Here is a 22676-nt window from a genome sequence, read left to right on the forward strand (position 1 = left end):
GGAGCCAGCTTCAGATACTCAGTGAGCCACAGGGTCAGGGGCAAGCTTTCCTGGGCCCTGTTCTGAAAGCGGTCCCCCTGTCTGTCCTCCCAGAGCCTGTGTCCCAGTCCCTGTCCTGCATTTGTCGCATATGATTATGCATGGTTTCCAGAGCTTGTGTTTGATCGCTCTCTGTGTCCTCAAGCTCAGAACTGGGCCTGGGCTCACCAAAGGTGCCCAAGCCATGTACTGAGTGAGTGGCTGCAGCCTTGAGACCAGATGGGGAAGTGGCAGGGAGGCCCTGAGCTGCCTCCGGGGAATGAGGTCTCTGTCTTGAGTGGTAATCAAGCAGAGTGTGGATGGTTACCTCCCTGGGTAGTTGTGGGAGGGCTTTGTTCCCAGGTGAGGGCATGGACTTATGCAAATCAGAAGGTAGAAACTCAACTGTGGCCTCCTGTACCTTCCCATCCCTTCCCAGCACCATCTCCAAAAGCCTCTCCCACACTCAGCCCATGTCAGGGACAGGTAGGTGAAGCATGAACTTGGGGCCTTTGCCTGAGATATGAACATGCCCTGCCAGCAGTTCTGGCCCATGCTGGTGTCTCTTGCAGCCTACTGACCTTCATTAGGAGGGGCTGGCCTTGAGGCCCTACTGCCTGGGCCAGAATGTCATCCTAGCCTGAGAGCCAAGCCTTTGCTTGCTGAAGTTCATTGTAAGCTGCTCCCCTGCAGGCGCCTTCACTGGGGAGAGGGAGCTGCCCTTGGGCTTTGGCTGAGCATGCGTGCTTCCTGACCCTCTAATATGAAAATGCCAGGGTAAGCAGATTTCTGGGATTCTTTGAGGGCCAAACACAGACCACTGTTTTGAGAGCCCCCACTATGTGTAGGTTCTGTGCTGAGAGCTCATTTCATCCCTGAAGCTATGTTCTCCCCGTTTTATAGGTGAGAATACTGAGGCTCAAAGATATTAAGTAACCCACCACAATCATATATAGCCAGTATATGGCTAACTGATAATCATTCTCTTCCTGTTTGGCCCAGGAGGCAGCCTCAGCATCCTTTTCAACATAGTACTTCACACAGTGATTACCCTGGTCACGAGACAAGCTTTTGGCCACCACTCATCTAGTCCACCGTGCTTTCACTCCTGAGCCAATGACCAGGCTTTGGCTTGGACTAGAGCTGAGCCAGTGGTCATTCTGCTACCGTAGTCTCTCTGATAAAGTACAAGCCAGCTGGCCATCCAACCAATGTCACCCTCTTCCTCTCACCTTTGAAGCCAATGGCAGGGCTTGGGAATGTCAGAGACAGCAGCCCTCCTTGGGGACGGTAGGAGTGTATGGGGTCCACACTGCTCTCGACTGTCCTGTTCAGTCTGTTCCAGCTGCTGCGATGGTTTGGGATGTACTGGTCACCCCATGATCCAAGGCAGATGTGCTACCAGAAAGCTGGCCATGGCAAGGCTGGAGGTGCCCAGAATGAGAACCTAGGGTTGGATGTGTGTGTGCATGCCTGCCCTGCTCAGCACGCAGAAACTGCTGTGGAGGTGCCAGTCCCATGGGGTCACCCTGAAGACGCCTCTCCCTCTCCCTGCTTCAGCAGCAAATGAGAACCTCGCCCTCGTGGCAGTGCCAGGCTCATCACCAGTCAGGTGTGGAGATGGCAACACCCATGCCTGCAGATGGAGCCTGTTGGTGCAGGCGTCCGCCTGCATGGCTGGGGGAAGTTAATCTTCCAGTCCCTGCGACCGGCGGAGGTAGGTGCTGCTTTAAATTATGAGGGAAACTTCCAGTTTCCTAATTCAGGGTCCATTCCATCAACAGGATAAAAATGACTGCAGAGAAACAACATGATGCTAGCCCCCCTTCCCACCGCTCCGCCTCGCTCTCCCCTGCACCAGCTGTGGAAAGGACGGAGGGTAAGGCAAGCTTTGCCCCTATCCTAGACTTTCTTCCCAAGCAGCTTCTACAAAGGTGCTGATGATCAAGAGGAAATCGTACCTCGAGATACCAGGTCATCCCTGAGATGCGGCCCTCCCTCCACATACAGTGTGAGTAGCTATCATCTCCTGGACACCTACTGTGTGTCATGCACCATGCTTGGTACTTTTCATGCACTGTATTATCTCACTTAGTTCTTATGATGGGCCATGATGGGATCTCCAATTAACAGGTGGAGAAACTGGGCTTCAGACAGGTTATTTGTCCAATGTCACTCAGCCCACAAAGAGGGACCCGGGTCCGTGGGCAGCCAAAGCCCCATGCTGTTAGCCAAGATGCTACTCTGTGGCTACCAGGCACTGTGCACTGGCGCTCATGTTTTGGGGATCTTGATAAAGTAAAACTTTTCTCTCCCTAAAACGATGCTTTGCTTTTTCTGGGCCACCTTAACATGTAGACAAAGTAGCCCATGACCTACGTCTTATTCAGGGTGAAGGTATATCAGCTGAAGGAACATTGCTGAGTTTTGAAGGGCTGGCAGGGGCCCGCCATGAAGGTCAAATCAAGAGACTGTCTTTTATCTTAAGCGTAGAGAGGAGACATGAAGGGCCGCGGTCACAGGGTTTTAAGAGCGCCCTCGGGCTGCAGAACTGGACGCAGGGTGGGGGGACACCAGCGACTAGGCTGCTGTGAGGGTCCACGTGAGCGTGGACGGTGGGGCGTGGAGCGTGAACGGTGAAGTGTGGAGAGTGGAGCGTGGAAGGTGGAGCGAGCAGCGTGGAGGGTGGAGCAGGGAGCGTGGAGCGAGGAGCGTGGAGGGTGGAGCGAGGAGCGTGGAGGGTGGAGCCGGGTGCGTGGAGCGTGGAGGGTGGAGCGAGGAGCGTGGAGGGTGGGGCGAGGAGCGTGGAGGGTGGGGCGAGGAGCGTGGAGGGTGGAGCCGGGTGCGTGGAGCGTGGAGGGTGGAGCGAGGAGCGTGGAGGGTGGAGCCGGGTGCGTGGAGCGTGGAGGGTGGAGCGTGGAGCGTGGAGGGTGGAGCCGGGTGCGTGGAGCGTGGAGGGTGGAGCGAGGAGAGTGGAGGGTGGAGCCGGGTGCGTGGAGCGTGGAGGGTGGAGCGTGGAGCGTGGAGGGTGGAGCCGGGTGCGTGGAGCGTGGAGGGTGGAGCCGGGTGCGTGGAGCGTGGAGGGTGGAGCGTGGAGCGTGGAGGGTGGAGCCGGGTGCGTGGAGCGTGGAGGGTGGAGCCGGGTGCGTGGAGCGTGGAGGGTGGAGCGAGGAGCGTGGAGGGTGGAGCCGGGTGCGTGGAGCGTGGAGGGTGGAGCGTGGAGCGTGGAGGGTGGAGCCGGGTGCGTGGAGCGTGGAGGGTGGAGCCGGGTGCGTGGAGCGTGGAGGGTGGAGCGTGGAGCGTGGAGGGTGGAGCCGGGTGCGTGGAGCGTGGAGGGTGGAGCCGGGTGCGTGGAGCGTGGAGGGTGGGGCGAGGAGCGTGGAGGGTGGAGCGTGGAGCGTGGAGCGTGTAGGGTGGAGCGTGGAGCGTGGAGGGTGGAGCCGGGTGCGTGGAGCGTGGAGAGTGGAGCGAGGAGCGTGGAGGGTGGAGCAAGGAGCGTGCAGCGTGGAGGGTGGAGCCGGGTGCGTGGAGCGTGGAGGGTGGAGCGAGGAGCGTGGAGGGTGGGGCGAGGAGCGTGGAGGGTGGAGCGAGGAGAGTGGAGGGTGGAGCCGGGTGCGTGGAGCGTGGAGGGTGGAGCGTGGAGCGTGGAGGGTGGAGCCGGGTGCGTGGAGCGTGGAGGGTGGAGCCGGGTGCGTGGAGCGTGGAGGGTGGAGCGAGGAGCGTGGAGGGTGGAGCGAGGAGCGTGGAGGGTGGGGCGAGGAGCGTGGAGGGTGGAGCGTGGAGCGTGGAGGGTGGAGCCGGGTGCGTGGAGGGTGGAGCCGGGTGCGTGGAGCGTGGAGGGTGGAGCGAGGAGCGTGGAGGGTGGAGCGAGGAGCGTGGAGGGTGGGGCGAGGAGCGTGGAGGGTGGAGCGTGGAGCGTGGAGGGTGGAGCCGGGTGCGTGGAGCGTGGAGCGTGGAGGGTGGAGCCGGGTGCGTGGAGCGTGGAGGGTGGAGCGAGGAGCGTGGAGGGTGGGGCGAGGAGCGTGGAGGGTGGAGCAAGGAGCGTGGAGCGTGGAGGGTGGAGCCGGGTGCGTGGAGCGTGGAGGGTGGAGCGAGGAGCGTGGAGGGTGGGGCGAGGAGCGTGGAGGGTGGAGCGTGGAGGGTGGAGCCGGGTGCGTGGAGCGTGGAGGGTGGAGCGAGGAGCGTGGAGGGTGGAGCGTGGAGCCGGGTGCGTGGAGGGTGGAGCAGGATGCGTGGAGCGTGGAGGGTGGAGCGAGGAGGGTGGAGCGTGGAGCGTGGAGCATGGAGCGTGGAGCGTGGGGGAATCCCGCAGCTCCCGCACTCGGAGCGAGGAGCTGGGCTCAGCTGAAAGCAGTTGAAGGGCAGCTGCCCCTGAGGAGAGTTCCTCCACCGCGCCCAGCGGACGTCCTTTGAGCAGGCCTCAGCGACAACCCTGGTGCTTTCCCCACTCTGCAGATGGGGTCCCAAGGTCCCCTTCGGGGCTAGGATGGTGCCTGGATCCGTGGGCCTCCGTTGTGCCAGGCAGAAGCCAGCTCTCGCGCCTCCAGACCTCTGCTCCAGGCTGGGACTGGGAACCACAGGTGGGTCAGAGGCCCTGCATGACCGCGGCCTGGGTGTGGGGCCGGGTCTGGCGCTTGCCCGTTCTGTGTGCGGAACCATCGTCACCCCCATTTATAGGACACTGAATCTTGGTGAGCTGAAGTTTGCCCACCTAGTTTTGTGGCAGAGCTGGGATTTGAACCCAGGTGTGTCTGATAATCCATGCAGTAGGGCCCGAGCAGGGGAAGAGAGTTGGGTGCGGTGGAGGTGGAGGTAGGAGAACGGGGCTCCGTTCCTGGTTCTACCACTCACTCGCTGTAGAGTGAGTTTGTTCTCTGCCCTCTCTGGACCTGCTCGCTATCTGCCTGAAAGATGCTTAAAGACGCTTATTCTTGAGCCGTTCTTCCTGCAGGGTGGGTGAAGGGGTCTGAAAGGGGTGGGGGGGAGGTGGGAGCCAGGTGAACACAATGGGCGAGGCAGTGAGATCCAGGCTTGCGTCGGGGGATGGGGTCAGGGCTGGCTGCAGGCTGGGAAACAGTGGGGAACGTGCAGGGCAGGGAAACTGAAGCAGACCATCACTCCTGACTCCTTGCTGAGTGTAGTGTGTGGGCAGCTGTGCGGTCACTCTGTCTGGGTTCAGGCAAGTGCTCTTTGCAGCCTGAAGCCACCTGGGAGCACTGACAAAGAAAGGGCACCGAGACAGTGGAGGTGCTGAGCCAGCTTCTTTAGGCCTCCAGTCCTGCCCACACCTTTGGCGACGCTGGCTAGAGGGAGAATGGGGGCCAAGGGCTGAGATCTGACTGAAGGTTCCTGGCACAGAAAATTCTGAAGACATTTGTCATGGGTCCACTTCCCTGGCAAGTCTGGCCTCAGTTCACCTCTTTCTCCACTGCCGAAGCCACTAGGGTGAGGCCTTGAGGTCATTGAAGGGAATCTGGGGAACAGGATTCAGGCACTGTCTTCCCTCTGCTCACCAATGGCTGGTCTCAGCCTCCCGGCAGGGACTGGGGCAGGGGACGTGGCAGGGCAGGCTCACTTGCTTGGGCACTTCTGAGTCCCCTCCCTTTCTGTTTTGGGCAGCCTGTCAACCCACTTGGTGATATCACCTAGTTACCAGGAGACTGTGATGGAGAGAATCAGAGTACCGGGAACAGGTCAGGAACATCCACACAGAGGGGCTGGGTCTTGAAGGGTGAACCAGCAGAACAAGATCAGGGGAGGGAGGAAGGGGCCTGGGCAGGAGTACAGAGGGGTAAGGTCCCAACAGAGCTCAGGAAAGGAGGAGGTGCTCCTGGGGTGAGGCTGTGGGATGTCCCCTGAACATTGGGATTATGGGGATGAGGAAGAGGCTGCTTGGTGTTCCGTATTCTTCTTACAGTGGGATGTAGCTCTATAAGAAGTCAGCTAATGTTATGTTAAGGCCCTGACGCGTTTTACTTGGCCATTTGTGGCATTACAGGTGGGGCAGGTTATAGTGGAAAGGAGGATTGGAATGTGAAGTCATCCACCTATTAATCAGTCCTCCATGAACTCACTCGCCCTCCTAATGTACTTACCTACCTAGGCATCTGTTCAGGATCCACTCGATCGTCCATGCAGCCATGCATATATTCAATCATCCATCCATCTACCCACCCATCCATCCACTCACCAATACTCAACTAAGTGCTTATTCTATGCCTGGACACATGCTAGGCACTAGGAACATGTATATGAATTAACTAAAATGAACCTCTCAAACCGTGGAAAGCAAGAGTTCCCACACAGGTGCCCCAGTGCTGAGAGGGAAAGTCTTGGTACATCATGGAGTTCTCTGCTCTCACGTCATGCAGAGTAGCTCTGTCTGCTTCCCTCTGTTTTACACATCAGAGTTAATAGGAGAGCTCCATTGCCAAGTGGAAGATTTTCAGCCACTGCATTAAAATATAACTGGAAAAATTTAAGTGACCACCCACAGGCCTTTCATGATTCTATAAATATAAGATGAAAGTGATTTATTCCACTGTTGAGATAGATTCTGCCACTTAAATAAACTCACCAAAATTAACTCACATGTACCTCTACATAGCCAAACTCCCTAAGTTTACCGTCTTGTCATCATTCACTAAGGTTTTATCTCTGGTTTGATGAACAGTTTATTTGTTGGCTGGAAAACTCATTGAAACAGTGTCACAAACCACTTTTCCCTACGTCTGCAGAGGAAGTGGTAAACTGGCTGACATTACAGAACCAAGCCATGGCAGAATTAGACTTTCTACTTGAACCCACACCAAACTCTTCCTTTTCTTGCTAGAATCATCAATGGCCCTGTACTCATTTTCTCTCCTCTTCTTTTCCCACCTAGAGTTGGCTCTTCGGCTATTTTCCAGAGAGAACACAAGCTTTTATAACACCAGCAGTCACTGTGCCTGCTCGATGGGTAGGAAATAGTGGAACTGTGTGGAGAAGCAGATACTGGGTGGGAGCGGGGCTGGCTTGGCCTGCCATCAGCTAGGGGATTAGCTATCACACCCCAGTTTGCATTATGAGACTCAAAATCGTGGCTTCGAAAAATGACCACTTACTACAATGTGGACTTTCCAAGAAGTTCATTAATAATTGATATGTACAATGTTAAATTCATGAATGCAGCAAATTATCCTCAGCTATCCCACCACAACCTGGACCAGCCTAAAGGTATGTTCTTGGGCCACAGTGGCCAAGTCCCCATCCCAAGTACTGTCTTCCTTGAGTTTTGTTTTGGCCGTTTGCTTTTGTGGGTTCTGATTCTGGAACATGTTAGAGGTGATGGGATTTTGTCCCCTGCTCCACAGTGGTTCCCTCAACTCCTAGAATACAAGGGTATGTGGGAAACCAGCACCAGGGCAGCAGTGTATTAAAAATAATATATCAGGCTTCCCTGGTGGCGCAGTGGTTGAGAGTCCACCTGCTGACGCAGGGGACACGGGTTCGTGCCCCGGTCCGGGAAGATCCCACATGCTGTGGAGCGGCTAGGCCCGTGAGCCATGGCCGCTGAGCCTGCGTGTCCGGATCCTGTGCTCCGCAACGGGAGAGGCCACAACAGTGAGAGGCCTGCGTACCGCAAAAAAAAAAAAATCATAAGTAGAAAGGACTTATTCCAGGAATGCCAGAATGGTTTAAGACCAGGAGATCTATTAACATAACATGTCACTTTAATAGGTAGGATGAGAAAAACTAGTAGACCAGGCAAAGATAGATACTTCTTGGCCATGATATATCCTGATGATCTCAAATGACTGACACCATCACACTGAACCGTGGAGCTTTGGAATTGTTTCTCAGCGTGTGGTTCAGGGAATGTGCGTTTCTAAAAACATTATGCGGTGTTTGGGGACAAACCCTGAACCCCCACGCCCACCCCCAAGATTGCTTTGCAGCCCTGAGCTGGGGCAAACCAGCCCCAGTCCTAAGGCCTTTTATTCACCAACATTCAGTATCCTGAGATGGTGCATGGTCCTAGTGTCCTCTGGGAGAAGGATCACTCCTCAGCCATCTTCCTCAGGGCAGGAGGAAGCCCAGAGCTCCTCCACCAGAGCTGACCTTCATCTGGTCCTAGGATCTGGCTAAGTAAGGCAGACAGTCGTGGGTTCAGATCTTGGCCCTGCCTCTTGCAGGTGGTGCCCCCGGGGCAGTTTACCCCTCTAAGCTTCTATCACTTCATTTGTACAATGGGAACAGCAATTTCTTGGAACTAATCAAAGCACACTGCCTAGCAGGATGCTTAGCACACAGTAGGTGCTCAATATATGACAATTAAACCTTAAAATATTTAAAAACACTCCTAGACATAGTGTTAAATGTGAAAGGCAAAACAGTAAAGCTCCAAATGGAAAACACCGTAGAACATCTTTATGACCTTGGATTGTTTAAACAGGATACAAAGGTACTAACCATGAAAAAAACGGATAAATTGGACTATATTAAAATAAACATCTTTGGTGGGAGATTGGGCTTCTAGGTGGGCAGGGGGCACAGGGACGGAGATGTGAACAGGGCCAAGGCCATGGCTGGAGCAAGGGGAAAGTTTTTTTTTTTTTTTTTTTGCGGTACGCGGGCCTCTCACTGTTGTGGCCTCTCCCGTTGAGGAGCACAGGCCCCGGACGCGCAGGCTCAGCAGCCGTGGCTCACGGGCCCAGCCGCTCCGCGGCATGTGGGATCTTCCCGGACCGGGGCACGAACTCGTGTCCCCTGCATCGGCAGGCGGACCCTCAACCACTGCGCCACCAGGGAAGCCCAAGGGGAAAGTTTTGAAAGACTTTCTAAATCATTTGTAACCTGCCCCAGGACACTGGTGAATGTTTCTCAGGGAGGAATCTGTACAGGTGCCTGGAACCAGATAATAGATCCCGAGACACAGAAGTGTCCTTCCACATCCTTATGGGATACTCCATTTTTGCACAATTAGCTGTTTTACTCCAGTAGGTTTGTTCTTTGCGGGAGACCCAAGAAAGTAGCCATACCATCAATTATAGCAATTCAATGTCAAACGGTATTAACTGAGTATAATACATCTTGTGATGATATAGGAAAACTCATTTGGTAACCTAGGCCTCATGTTCAATGAGGGGACCTAAGACAGCCTTTCTTCAAGTAATTGATAAGTAAAAAGCCCCACAGTATTCCTTTTCAGTTCGAAAAATGCAAGTCTTAGCAGCAGCTGACAGGAAAACCGGGGCTGTCTTTTGATGATGACTCATATTAACAGTGTCTTTGCTACTTCTGATTACCTATGTTTCAGTATTAGTGTAACTTTAGTACTTGAATCCTATAAAGATTTTTGCAGTGGAAATATAGTTCTTGGTTACCTACTACACTTAGAAACAGGTCCTCATTCTGTTTTTATAATATGTTTTTTGCATTCTACTCTAAATCAAAGCCAGTGTTGAACAAAGGGATGATGCTGTGTGCGTCTCTCTCGTGTGTGTTTCATCAGCTCTCCCTCCCCATGGCTCTTGTAATAAGGCAGTGGTGTATAGCTGGGCCTTTCATTCTTGTGCATTTAAAAATAAATGTCACTGCAGAAGAAATGCTGGCTGTGCTAGGATTGATCAGAAATTGATTTTGAAATGATAGTAAACGTTTGTTAAACCAGACACTGAACTTCACCCACTATGGTGGCTACATTACTTAGTTCAGTGTTTTTAATGCTCAATGTAATTCCTATTTTAAAAGAATTTAAGGAACAACCCACAGGTTTCTGAATATACAAACTCAGAAATAACATACTGTCTGGGAATCTGATAGTCATGTTGTTTTAGATAACTGGATTTTACACTTGGTAGATACGCCAGTGCACTAATATCGCTCAGGTGTAATTGATCATCCTGTTCGCTCGCAAGGATAACAAGAGCCACTGTGCCCCAGTGCTATGATTCTTATTGTTTAGACAGTGTTGGTGACATACTGTGCATGTGTAGTAGCCACGTGTACTATAATAGTACTTAAACTACTGGGATCACTGTCAGTATTTTAGTGTTGGAGGTACTTTTTTATCTTGAAAAAAATGAGAGATTTTAAAAAAAGTTTACATTGTTTCACGAGCCGTCCTTTAAATTTCATTTAACCTAAAACCTGAAATTTCAGTAATAGACAAAAACTCTTTAACAAGGCTGCCACCCAACCTAAAAGGTGCCCACGTTGGCTTTCACATTTGTAAAAATGTATTCTTTGAAGTGCAGCAACAGAAGCCTCTGCTCCGAAGGCGTCCAAGAGGGTATCCCCTAACTGTATGCTCTATATCGTTTTGTTTTCTGTAAATTTTGAAGTTAAATATGCATAAAGCAAATTATATACAAGAATAGATGGTCTATATATAAAAGTTTAAGAACATCTGTGAATCCAAAGACATGATTATAAGAGTCAAAAAGCAGTCCCCAAAGAGGGAGAAGATTTTTGCAATAATATATCCAACACAGGACTGGTAGTCAGAATATATAAAGAACTCCTAGAAATCAGTAATCAAAAGACCCAATGAAAAAGTGGGCAAAAGGCTTAAACAATCACTTCACAAACGAGGATATCCAAGGTGCTAAATACACTGTACTTAATCACCAGAGAAATTCAAATGAAACCACAAGGTAATATCTCTGCTATCTACCAGAATGGCTAAAGTGAAAAAATCCAGACAACACCAAGCATTGGTGAGGATGTAGGGCAACTAGAGCTATCATAGATTGATGTTAGGAGTGTGGATTGGTACAGCCACTCTGGAAAACTGTTTAGCTCTATCTGTTAAAGCCAAACACATGGATGTCCTGTAACCCAGAAATTCCACTCCTGGGCAGAATGAATTCTCCAACAGAAATGCATCAATATGTTCACCAAAACTCATGTACTAGAACAGTGTTGTCCAGTATGGTAGCCACTAGCCGCATGTAGCTACTTAAATTAATGAAAATTAAAATTCAGTTCCTCAAAATTGAAGATGATTCAGGGCTCCCCTGGTGGCGCAGTGGTTGAGAGTCCGCCTGCCGATGCAGGGGACACGGGTTCGTGCCCCGGTCCGGGAGGATCCCACGTGCCACGGAGCAGCTGGGCCCGTGAGCCATGGCCACTGAGCCTGCGCGTCCGGAGCCTGTGCTCCGCAATGGGAGAGGCCACAACAGTGAGAGGCCCGCGTACCGCAAAAAAAAAAAAAACAAAAAAAACAAAATTGAAGATGATTCAAAGAAATAGAAAGATATCCCATGCTCCTAGATTGGAAGAATTAATGTTATTAAAATGTCATACTATCCAAAGAAATCTATAGATTTAATGTAATCCCTATCAAAATACCCAGGACATTTTTCACAGAACTAGAACAAATAATCCTAAAACTTATGTGGAACCATAAAAGACCCCAAATTGCCACAGCAGTCCTGAGAAAAAAGAACAAAACTGGCAGATACACACACTACTATATCTAAGATAGATAACCAACAAGGACCTACTGTATAGCACAGGGAACTCTACTCAGTATTCTGTGATAACCTATATGAGAAAAGAATCTAAAAAAGAATGAATATATGTATATATATAATTGAATCACTTTGCTGTACACCTGAAACTAACACCACATTGTAAATCAACTATACTCCAATAAAATTAAATACAAACAAAAAACCCATAAAACAAAGCTGGAGGTATAACCCCGCCAAATTCCAGACTATACTACAAAGTTACAGTAATCAAAACAGCATAGTATTGGCACAAAAACAGACACATAGATCAATGAAACAGAAAAGAGAACCTGGAAATAAACCCACACACCTATGGTTAATCAGTTTATGACAAAGGGGGCAAGAATATACAATGGAGAAGAGACAGCATCTTTAACAAGTGGTGCTGGGAAAACTGGACAGCCACATGTAAAACAATGAGATTAGAACATTCCCTCATACTGTATACTACAAAAATAAACTTTAAAAGGGTTTAACGACCTAAATGCAAGACATGAAACCATAAAACTCTAGGAAGAGAACATAGGCAGGACACTCTTTGACATAATTTGGAGCCATATTTCCTTGGATCAGTTTCCTAAAGCAAAAGACATAAAGGCAAAATAAACAAATGGGACCTAATTAAACTTAAAAGCTTTTGCACAGCAAAAGAAACCATCAACAAATGAAAAGACAACCTACAGGATGGGAGAAAATATTGGAAAATGATGATACCAACAAGGAATTAATGTCCAAAATATACAAACAGCTCATACTGCTCAATATTAAAAAAAATCCAGTCAAAAAATGGGCAGAAGACTTGAATAGACATTTTTTCCAAAGAAGACATAGAGATGGCTAACAGGCACAAGAAAATATGTCCAACATCACTAATTATTAGAGAAATGCAAATCAAAACCATAATGAGATATCACCTCACACCTGTCAGAATGGCTGTCATCAAAAGGACCACAAATAACAAATGTTGGAGAGGATGTGGAGAAAAGGGAACCCATGTACACTGATGCTGGGAATGTAAGTTGGTGCAGTCACTATGGAAAACAGTATGATGTTCCTTAAAAAACTGAAAATAGAACGACCATATAATCCAGCAATTCCACTCCTGAGTATATATCTGGAAAAAATGAAAACACTAATTCAAAAAGATTTATGCACCCCAGTGTCCATAGCAGCACTATTTACAATAGCCAAGACATGGAAGCAACCCAAGGTACCCATCAACAGACAATTGGGTTAAGAAGATGTGGTATATATATACAATGGAATATTACTCTGCCATAAAAAGAATGAAATACTGCCATTTGTAGCAATGTGGATGGACCTAGAGAATATTATGCTCAGTGAAATAAGTAAGACAGAGAAAGACAAATACTATATGATATCACTTATATGTAGAGTCTAAAAACTAAATGAATGTATATGCAAAACAGATTCACAGATATAGAAAACAAACTTGTGGTTATCAAAGGGGAGAAGGAAGGGGAGAGGGACAAATTAGGGATATGGGATTCACAGATACAAACTACTATACGTAAAATAGATAAGCAACAAGGATATACTGTATGACACGGAATTATACCCATTATCTGGTAATAACCTATAATGCAAAAATACTGAATCACTATGCTGTACACCTGAAACTAATACAATATTGTAAATCAAGTATACTTAAACTAAAAAAATTCAGTTCCTCATTTGCACTAGCTACATTTCAAGGGCTCAATAGCTGCACATGGGTTGTGGCTATCATATTGGGCAGTGACGATACAGAACATTTTCATTATTGCAGAAAGCTCTATTGGACAGCACTCTACTAGAATGTTCACTGTTCATTCATAGCCCCAAACTGAAGACTACTCAGATGTCCATTAAAGTAGAATGGATAAGTTATTTGTGGTATATTGACACAATGAAATACTATACGGTGATGAGAATAAGTGATCTACAATTATATACAATACTGTGGTTGAATCTCACAATGGAATGTTGAACAAAAGAAGCCAGAAACAAAAGAGAACATACTGTATGATTCCAAATGTATAAAGGTCAAAAACAGGCAAAACTAATTTATGGTGACAGAAGTCAAGACAGTGGTTGACCTGGGTATGGGGTAGTGACTGGAAGAGCACACAGTAGATGTTTTGGGATGCAGCTTATGATGTGTTTCTTGATCTGAGTGTGCTTAGTTTGTGAAGATTCATTGAGTTGTACACTAACGATTTGTGCACCTTCCTGCATGTATGTTTTATACAGTGGTGCGCTGGCAAACCAGCTTTCCAGGAAAAAAAAAAAAAAGAAAGAAAAATCCCTGATTTGTAGTGTTGGTTGCCAATTTCCATGGTGTAAATACTCCCATCATGATGGATTTCAGGCTGGCTACCAATGATTAAATGGGTCATGAATCTCCTGAATATTTAAGTATTCACTCTTGTGAGCTGGTATCTCTACTAAACAAACAAAAAACCAACCCCAGAGAATCCCCAGAAAAGGAATTCCTCAGTTCAGTTCTCACTCCTAACTTTCACAGGTCCTCCTGGAGTCTTGGGGACCAGAGGGGAAGGACTGAGTAGGCAGGAGGGAAAGGGTTTGCTAGTCTGACTGTCCACTGCCTCCATGTTAGACTGAGGGGGGACTAGGTTCTGACAACCGTTGTCCTTTTAAAGACTAGCTTGGTAAGCCAGTCTTGGTATTACCATGCCCTCAGTATGATTGGCTTAGGGGTGGACAGTGACTAAATTCTGGCCAATAAGACATGGGGGTGGTGTGCTGGGGGACTTCTGGGAAAAGTTGCATCACTGCCTGGGTTGATGGGGGCCATCTTTTTTTTTAATATTTATTTATTTGGCTGTGCTGGGTCTTAGTTGAGGCAGACAGGATCTTTGTTGCTGCATGCGGGATCTTTAGTTGTGGCATGTGAACTCTTAGTTCCTGCATGTGGGATCTAGTTCCCTGACCAGGGATTGAACCCAGATTCCCTGCATTGGGAGCACGGAGTTTTAGCCACTGGACCACCAGGGAAGTCCCTGACGGGGGTCATCTTGCAATGCAGAAAATGTTGGTGCAAGAAGATGGAAAGAACCTGGGTCCTTAATGATGTCCATCCTTGACCACTGAAATTGAGAGCCCTAAAGCTGTTCCATCTCAGGACTTCCCTCCCTGTGCGGAAAGAATAAATGTCTTTATGGTTATAAAAAGAAAAAGACGTGGCTTTTGTCACAGTTTCGCTTTCAAAAGAGGGCTGCTCTTTTTCTGCATCTTCACTGAGAACAGGGGAGCAGGCTCCATGTGGAAGGAGCACTTTATGTGGAGTCAGGCTGGGCGCATCAAAGTTTCAGCCACAAACACGCTGGGTGACCTGGTCCAGTCCCCAATCTGCATCTCAGTTTCTCCACCTCTGGTGTGAGGCAGTTAGGGTAGCATCCCAGGGCAAGTCCTGAAGGGTCAGCAAAGGACCTCTTACATCCAGTCTACAAGGTAGGGAGAACACATTTTCTTGCATTGTCCCATTGTGTGCCTGTGATGGGATCTGGTGAAAGGCTGGCATCTGGCTGGTCCCTGATTAGAGCCTGTCAGATGAAGGTGGCCAAGCATGCCATGCTGTGTTTCAACACCAGCCTGGGGCTGGCTGGGAAGGGAGAGGGAACACGTGATCTCCCCTTGGAATGGTCTTGGGAGAACCCTGCAGGGAAGACCGAGTGAGTTCTGCAGCTCTCGTTGTGGGATGCGAGAGCCAGAGGTGAAAGATAGAACAAACTCTTACTGAGCATCTATGTGCTCACCAAACTCTGTCACCCTGGAAACTGGGTCTCATAATCCCATTTCATAGCTGAATAAACGGAGGCTTGGATGATTTAAATACATTTGCTCCAATGGTTTTTGAACCTGCCTCTTTCAGCTCTTGCTGTTTTTACTGTATTAGACTACATCCCCAGACTTAGCCACATTCCTAGGGGAGACAAACATCATCCAGTGGCTGAAGGCCCTGGCGGATGGGCAGAGGAAAGCTCTGGAATGACTCTCTCTCGAGCAAGGCCTGGAGGTCACCTATGGACACGTAGTCTAGGTGGGGTCAGGTGGGAAGAGGGAGCAGCCCTTAGAAGCTGATGGTTTGGGGGCTAATGGAGGACACGGTTCTTAAATGCAGAGAGAAGCAAATAGAAGGAACTCTAGGAGGTGAAAATGTATCAAGCTCTCAGAGGGACTAGCGTGGCCAGGGCCCTGGGCTTGGGCCTGGAAGCCCTGCTTTTGCAACCTGTCTCCTCCGTCGGTAGTCCCTGGGTCCATGGGGCACGTGACTTCTCTCTTGGGGCCTCTCTCTCCTGTCTGGGAAGTGTGCAGGCCTGCACACTTCTGTGGTGACATCACAGAGGAAGACCAGCCTTTCCTAATCACCCTGGGCACAGTTCCAGGTGCAGGAGGGGTAGCCAATCTAGGGTAGCCCTTGGCAGAGAAATGGCAATGTCCTTACACATCGCTGTTTGCGAGTCAGTCCTCTCCAGTGTACTTCACTTTGGGGTGCAGTGGGTGACAACTCTGGGGGTCATGCTTTCCTTGGCAAGATTTCTAGATACAGAAACCAACCCAAGACTCAGTCTCTAGATCCTTCCCTTTTCCACGCTCCCAGGGTTGTGGCAGAATAGGCCGGAGGGGGACAAGAGGGGGGCAAAGAGGCCAGTTAGGAGGCTAGGACAGTGGTACAGGTGATGACGATGGTGTCCTTGGTCCTGGGGCTTAGAGGTGGAGGTGGCAAGGTGGGGTCAGATTTGAAAGTGACACTGTTAGGATTTTCAGATTAATTGGTTTGGGGGTAGATGAGAAGGAGAGCAGTAAAGACTGAGAAAGTTTGGGGCTTGAGCACATGGAAGGACTGAGCTGCCATTTCCTAGGATGGGGAAGATGACGGGCAGCTTGGGTGGGATCTGTGAGTCAAGAGGTAAGGTTTTGACATGTTCTATCTGAGATAAGCTATAGACACCCGAGTGGACATCCGAGTGGAGATACGGGGTGGACAGTTGGATATCTGAGTCTGGAGTTCAGGGAGAGTCTGGAGCTGGAGATGTAAATTTGGGGACCGTCAGTGTGTGGAAGCTGCTCAGTACCATGAGGTGGATGAGGTCACCCAGGGAGCCCGCTGCCAGGGGACGGGGAAGTGCAGAAACTCTGCCAGCAAGGAGTCCTCTGCAAAAGCTGGGGATACTGCTACTGTTATTAGTACTACATTAAGCACTCAAGCTGAGGTTGATGCCCTCTTGCCAAGGACTCTAATGTAAAATGATTGTGCATTTAAAACTGAGATTAGCTGTCAGATGCTGAGCGCTCACTACAGTCAGACTCTGAGCTCAACCAGAGAACTCTGAGGAGGCGCAGCCAGGATGTCTATGGGGCTGCAGAATGGACTCTCCATTCAAGGGGTGGGGGTGAAGGAGCGGACTTGACTCTACCCTTTTCGTCCAGCTGCGGATTATCCAAAATTGAGCCCTGGAAAGACCCACCTGGGGTGTATCCCTGACCCCCGCCATTTTCCAGCTGTGTCATCTAGACTAGCTTCTTCATGTCCTTGAGCTTCAGTTTCCTCAGGCCTGAAATGGCCACACTGACCCCTCCTGTGCAGAGTCGCTTCTAGGAAGCAAGAAGGCCACATAAAGAAATGATCGTAAGGCCTTGTAAGCCCTTTACCTGTGATACCTCATTTGATCCTCAGAGCAACCCTCTTGAGGTGGACAGTCCTTTCAACTTCCATTTTACAGATGAGGAAACTGAGGCTCAGAGAGACATGGCTAGCCGAAGTCACCCCTTGTATTCCCTTGCCCACTCCAAAATCAGACCTCAGCAAGGAATGGACAGAGGTTTCATTTCACAGGCTAATGATTATTGGGCAGTGCCTGCACGTGTTCAGAGGGAGTCTGAGGTTGCATTCAGGCTCAGTAGGAAAGAGCACTGCAGTTGATTAGCAATGTCTGCTCTGGGCAGAGAAGTGGTAAATTGCAGAGTGTGCCCCATCATTTGCCCTCCTAGCTTTCAAGTCCTTCCTTCTGTTGACAGCAAAGTCTCTGCAGAGGTAACAGTTACAATGAGCAGAGCAGAAAACAGGAGTGTCCGGTCCAAACCCCGGATTCATCTCCAAAGTCCCCATCTCTCCTCATTTCCCTCATTCTGTTACCAAAGACTTGGGTCATATTAAGCTGTGTAGAGAGAGGGTGGTCAAAAGACAAGACTTTCAAGTTTCTTGAGCATCTTCTCAGTGCCTGGCACCAAGCTAGATGTTCCTTGTGGTACACCACATCTGGGCATCAAACCAAAAGGCTATTATGACTATTTCCATTTTAAAGATGAGCAAATTGAGGTTTCTAGACGTTAAGTAGCTTGCTCCAGATCACACAGCTGTTAGTGTCAGTGCCATGTTGCACTCGAACTCAGGCACTGTCTATCACGTCACACCAACTCTGAGGGAGAGTCAAGCCCATCCAGAGACTTTTTCAGGCTGTGATTCCTTCCAGCCCTGTGGGCAGCCTGTGAGCTTAGCAGAGACAAGCCCCACCTGATTTCTCTGTGGCTCTCTTTCCTGCTTGGCTACAGGCTCAGTCTCCCCTGTGGCCCCAAAGCCCCTCCTCCCCCAGACCCGTCTGTTGAGGCCACCTCCACCTCACAGGGAGCTCTGTGGAGCTGCCATGTGCTGGTGGCGAAGAAGAGGTTGTGAAGCATCTGTTCTTGGAGCCTGGGTCCTGGGGGAATCCTGGGCTGCCCTGCCCAGCTGGGACCAGATGGAGGAGGCTCCCACGCCTCCAGCCTCTCTGAGGAGCCAGGCTGGTCCCCCTCCTCCTCACTCAGTGCTTAGGGCTGGAAATGGCTCACAGGCCTGCACTTGCAGGGAGACGACCTGACTTCCCTCCTGCAGCCTTGTGGCCAAAACCCTCAGGGCTTCCCCTCCCCTGTTCTTGCCGCCTCTCCCTGCCTTAGTCTTTTCATCTGCTCGACTGGGCGGAGGGCATGGAGGTCTGCTGGGGCTGTCTCTGCGAGGGGCTGGCGGAGATGAGCTGAGATGCTTGGAAGATAAGATGGGGCCGGGGATGTGGTAGGGCCTGGGAGGAGTGGGCCCGGCCTGGTCTGCTTCATGGCTGCCCAGCTCCTGAGAGGCCAGTGGATGGTCCCACGTCACCCAGTGTCTGAATCTGTGTGTACTGGGCAGACAGACGCCTGCCCATCACCCTACTTCTCCCTGCCCTGGATCCACGTTCCCTGCTGACTCTCCCTGACCTCCTGAACTCTCACTCCTAGGAGATGGGTCTTGCTTGGGAAACTCTAGGGCTTGTTTTTCCTTCTAGGGACTTTCCCTTCGGCCCTTCTCAATCGGCAGGGTGTAGGGGTGTGGAAACCTAAACAGGAACAAGCTGTGATTCCTATCCTACGTTTTCCAGGTTTTAATGGTCTTTGGCATCTTTGCATGTACTGAGCAAGATAATTTTGTGAGCTAAGAAGGTTCAAGGATTCCCTGTTAGGTGTCTAAATTCACAGAGTGGGAAAGGAGGTGCTAAACAAAAGAGGGTGTGTGTCCATGGCAGGGCCCTCCTGGGTCTTCCGGCTTCACCCCTCATTGCTCCGGGTCAGGTGTATGTGGATGTCTGGGGCTCTTGTGGTTCTGCATCCCTTCCAGAACCTGTGTGAAGGCCTCTGGTCTGCGAGCCCAGGAGGCTGCCCATAAGACATCTGCTTCACCTCGATTTGCTCACTTGTCTGGTTGTTCCATAAACATCTACTGAGGCAGCAATTTCAAGGTTGGGTCTGAGGAGGGCCCCGGATGGGGGGGAAGTCAGAAGGGAGATCTGTTGACCCAGTTCGGAAACCCCGGGGTCTCCTTGGGCAGTTGGCAATGATGGGTGTGTTGGAGGAGAATTGACGGTCATTCCCACTGGCCTGAAGAACTGAGTGGTGGTGATGGTGGTGGTGATGGTGGTATCCTAAACCAAGACAGCAAAATCAAGCAAGCCAGCATGGAGGGGGAGACAAGGAGTTCGGTTTGGGACAGGCTGTATTGGAGCAGTGGAGACGGGGGCTGCCCAGGGAAGCCAGGCAGCAGAAGGCAGAAGGAATCAGAAGCTCAGGCAGAACTGGGGTGGGAGAGAGCCGGGAAGCTGCCGGCCTAGACGGCTGCATTTGAGAGCAGAGTGAGGATGAAAGGGTCTGGAGTGTTTGGGGCGAGAAGGCCAGCAGGATTGGAGTCTTGGGGGACCCAGCATCTCAGGACAGGTGCAGGAAGAATCTACCCACCTCCAGTACCAAAGGAGACCAGGAATGGATGGTCAGAGCCCAGGGAGCCAGAGGGGCTGGAGGAGAACCTGAGGGCTCAGAGTCAGGAACCCAGTGGAGGAGTTACGTAGAAGACTGATGTCACCAACAGCGTCAGATGCAGCTGAGAACTGGAAACTCTGGGATGCACTTAGCGACACATTCTGATGCGGTGTTGGTGTGGGGTTGCAGGAGCTAGATCGAAGCAGACTAAGGGTGCTGAAAGGGGTGCTGTGAGCACTTCTTAGACAAGTGCAGAGAAAAGGTAACGAGTCTGATTGGACAACGTGAGGAGAAGAATCCAGCAGAGAAGGGGAGAGATGATGGAGGAAGGGTAGGCCTGGACAACCCCATGGGACCCAGCCTGCCATTGCCTGGGACACCTTTCTCCAACTGAAATCTGAACAGACCCCAACCTGTAGATGTTAGCAGAGCTGCTCTGGCTGAAGCAGTGGGTGGTGGGGCTCCTGGGTTCTGCCTGCCTGGGCTCCCCTCACCCTCCGAGGAGCCTCACAGTTGCCCTGAGCTCCTGGAGCCCACTGGCCTCAGTCCCCTTCATTTTAGAGATGAGGACGGGCTGGCCAAAGCCACAGAGAGAATCTGGTGGCAGAGTCAGGAGCTTCAGCTTCTCCCCCTCCAGCGCCTCATCCACAGTGTCTGACTATGCATTTATTTATTCAACAAACATTGAGTGCCTACTGCATGCTAGGCGCTGGGCCTGTCAGCGTGAGGCGGGGCGGTGAGGGGAGAGGGGAATTCAGAGACGTGCAGGAACTGCTTCTGACCAGCCCAGAGCACCCGTGACCACACCCTGGAGTCCTCAGGAGCTGGATGCACGAAGCCCTGTCCTGGGGAGTCGGCCCCTATTAGTGCAGACGGGCGGGGCTCTGAAGGGCCTGGCTTGAGCCCAGCAGGTTCTGGAAAGCCCTCCGCACTCAGCAGCCCCAGCCTTCTCCACTGCTGGCTGCTCCCAGGAGTGAGGGCACAGCCACCCTGACCCTCTGTGGGGCAGGTGTCCCTGGGCTCCGACCTGCTCCCCCTGTGGCAGCCTTCCCACCTGGCCTTGCGCTGGGGCTTTGACACCTGATTATGCCACAACAGCAACCATAGTGACAACAATAACAATAATTTATTGAGCTTGTCCTATCTATCAGAAAGCTTATCACTCTTGACCTATGCCCTCCTTGGTACCCACGGCAGCCAGCAGCTGGGCTGGGCTCCCCCGCCCCCTGAACACCACTCTTTGCACAGTGAACCCATTGCCACCTTGCCCTCCCCGGTCCACCTGGTGATGATCGCTCCCAGACGGGAGGTGCCAGCTCTCCCCACCCCGGCTACAGCAGCCCTTTGATGTGCAAACAATTGACAGTTGGGATTTTGACTATATGCAAGAGAGGCCCCCAACCCCATGATTCGGGACATGTAACCAGTGGCGCAAATTTGAACAGACACTGGTGAGCGGGCCAAAGGGAGATGACAAGTAGAGGTAGGCTAAGATGGGGGCTCTGAATTCACACAGACTCACAGTCCCGCCTCACCATGGAGAAGGGATGGGGAGGTTATGCACGTCCTCCCAAACTGCAGCAAATGGTGGTGGCTTGAGGGGGTTCAGGGGACATCATGGGAGGAAGCAGGTGGCTGCCAGGGGGAGAGGTGAAGGCGGCTCTGGGGGTAAGGGTGGCAGCATGAGTCGGTGAAGGCGGGGCTGATGATGACTAGGAGAGTGAGCCCCAGGGGCTGTGACTTTGAGCCCTGGGGTACTCCCGATCGTGTCCGTCGTCTAGACGTGTGGGCATCAGGGAGCCATGAGAAGAATGTTACAGGCAAAATCATCTATGGCTTCATTAGATGGAAATGAATTAGTAAATGAGGGGCTGCATGGTGGGGCTACTCCAGGAAGGGTTTTCTAGGACACTGAACTCCAAGGAGTGTGTTCTGTGGAGCACCCATCCCAGGAGACATTCCTTGTGGTCACCTAGATTTGGGAAGATCACTGGGCTTTCTCTTTCCTATGGAGCCTCACAACACAGCACCATATTAAAGGCTCTGAAAAGTCCAGCAAAACCTACTTGACTTGTCTCACTCAGCATTTCCCACACTCACTTGACCATGGAATTAAAAAAATAGTAACCCCATTAATATCCCTTGGAGGAACCCTGAACCACACTTTGGGAAGTGCTCATACAGAGGGATTCGCAAAGTGACATGTCTCTTGCAGATGTCAGGAGTCTTCTGTGTTGCCCTCCCCCCATCCGTCATATCACATCACACCCTGATCAGAGCCCTGGAGCTCTCTGGCCAAACATCCTAGAGACATTCTCTGCAGTCCTGACTCTGCCCTCACCTGGCCCTGGTCCATGGGAAGATGTGGGGAGGAGACTTACAGGGGCAGGGGCGTTTGAAGGACATGTAATCCTTGGAGCAGAACAGCGGAGCCAGCCTGCCCACGTGCACAGCTCTGACTTCTCGCAGGGAAGGACCCTCCGCTCACCTGCAGAGACACAAACAGGCAGGTGATGGGGGCGCCCGTACAGCACCTACTGACCCTGCAGGGCGCTCGTGTACCCTGGGCTGTCAACCTCTGGGGAGAGGATGGTGACTTTGAGAGCATGGGCCTAGTCTGGGTGGGGGCCTGGAGGGCTCTGGGCTGCAGAATATGGGGGTTCTGGGCAGGGGTGGCACAAATGTGTGCTGGGTTCTCAGTGGTCAGTGGAAGGGGGAAATCTCTCTCCTCGGTGGACCCTTGAGAATCTTGTAACTGTTAAGGGCTGGAAAGACCCTTAAAGATCAGTTCAATGTCCTCATTTCACAGAAGGGGAAACTGAGAACTGGAGAGGGTGAGGGACTAGTTTAAGGTCCCACAGCTGGCTTTGGAAG

At 50.9% G+C, this 22676-nt stretch overlaps 1 protein-coding gene across 1 annotated transcript in view; it reads right to left on the bottom strand.

The window, feature by feature from the left end:
• Positions 1–22208, bottom strand: part of BEAN1 (brain expressed associated with NEDD4 1) — a gene marked incomplete at both ends in the record, with an annotated part of 28779 nt that extends 6571 nt beyond the window's left edge. Inside the window, 3 exon segments of the mRNA XM_079723721.1 lie at positions 17009–17030; positions 17032–17133; positions 22185–22208. Coding sequence (XP_079579847.1) covers positions 17009–17030; positions 17032–17133; positions 22185–22208 — 148 coding nt within the window.
• Positions 22209–22676: the final 468 nt, after the last annotated feature.

This window comes from Hyperoodon ampullatus (assembly GCF_949752795.1).
Source record: "Hyperoodon ampullatus genome assembly, chromosome: 18".
Classification (NCBI taxonomy): Eukaryota; Metazoa; Chordata; class Mammalia; order Artiodactyla; family Ziphiidae; genus Hyperoodon; species Hyperoodon ampullatus.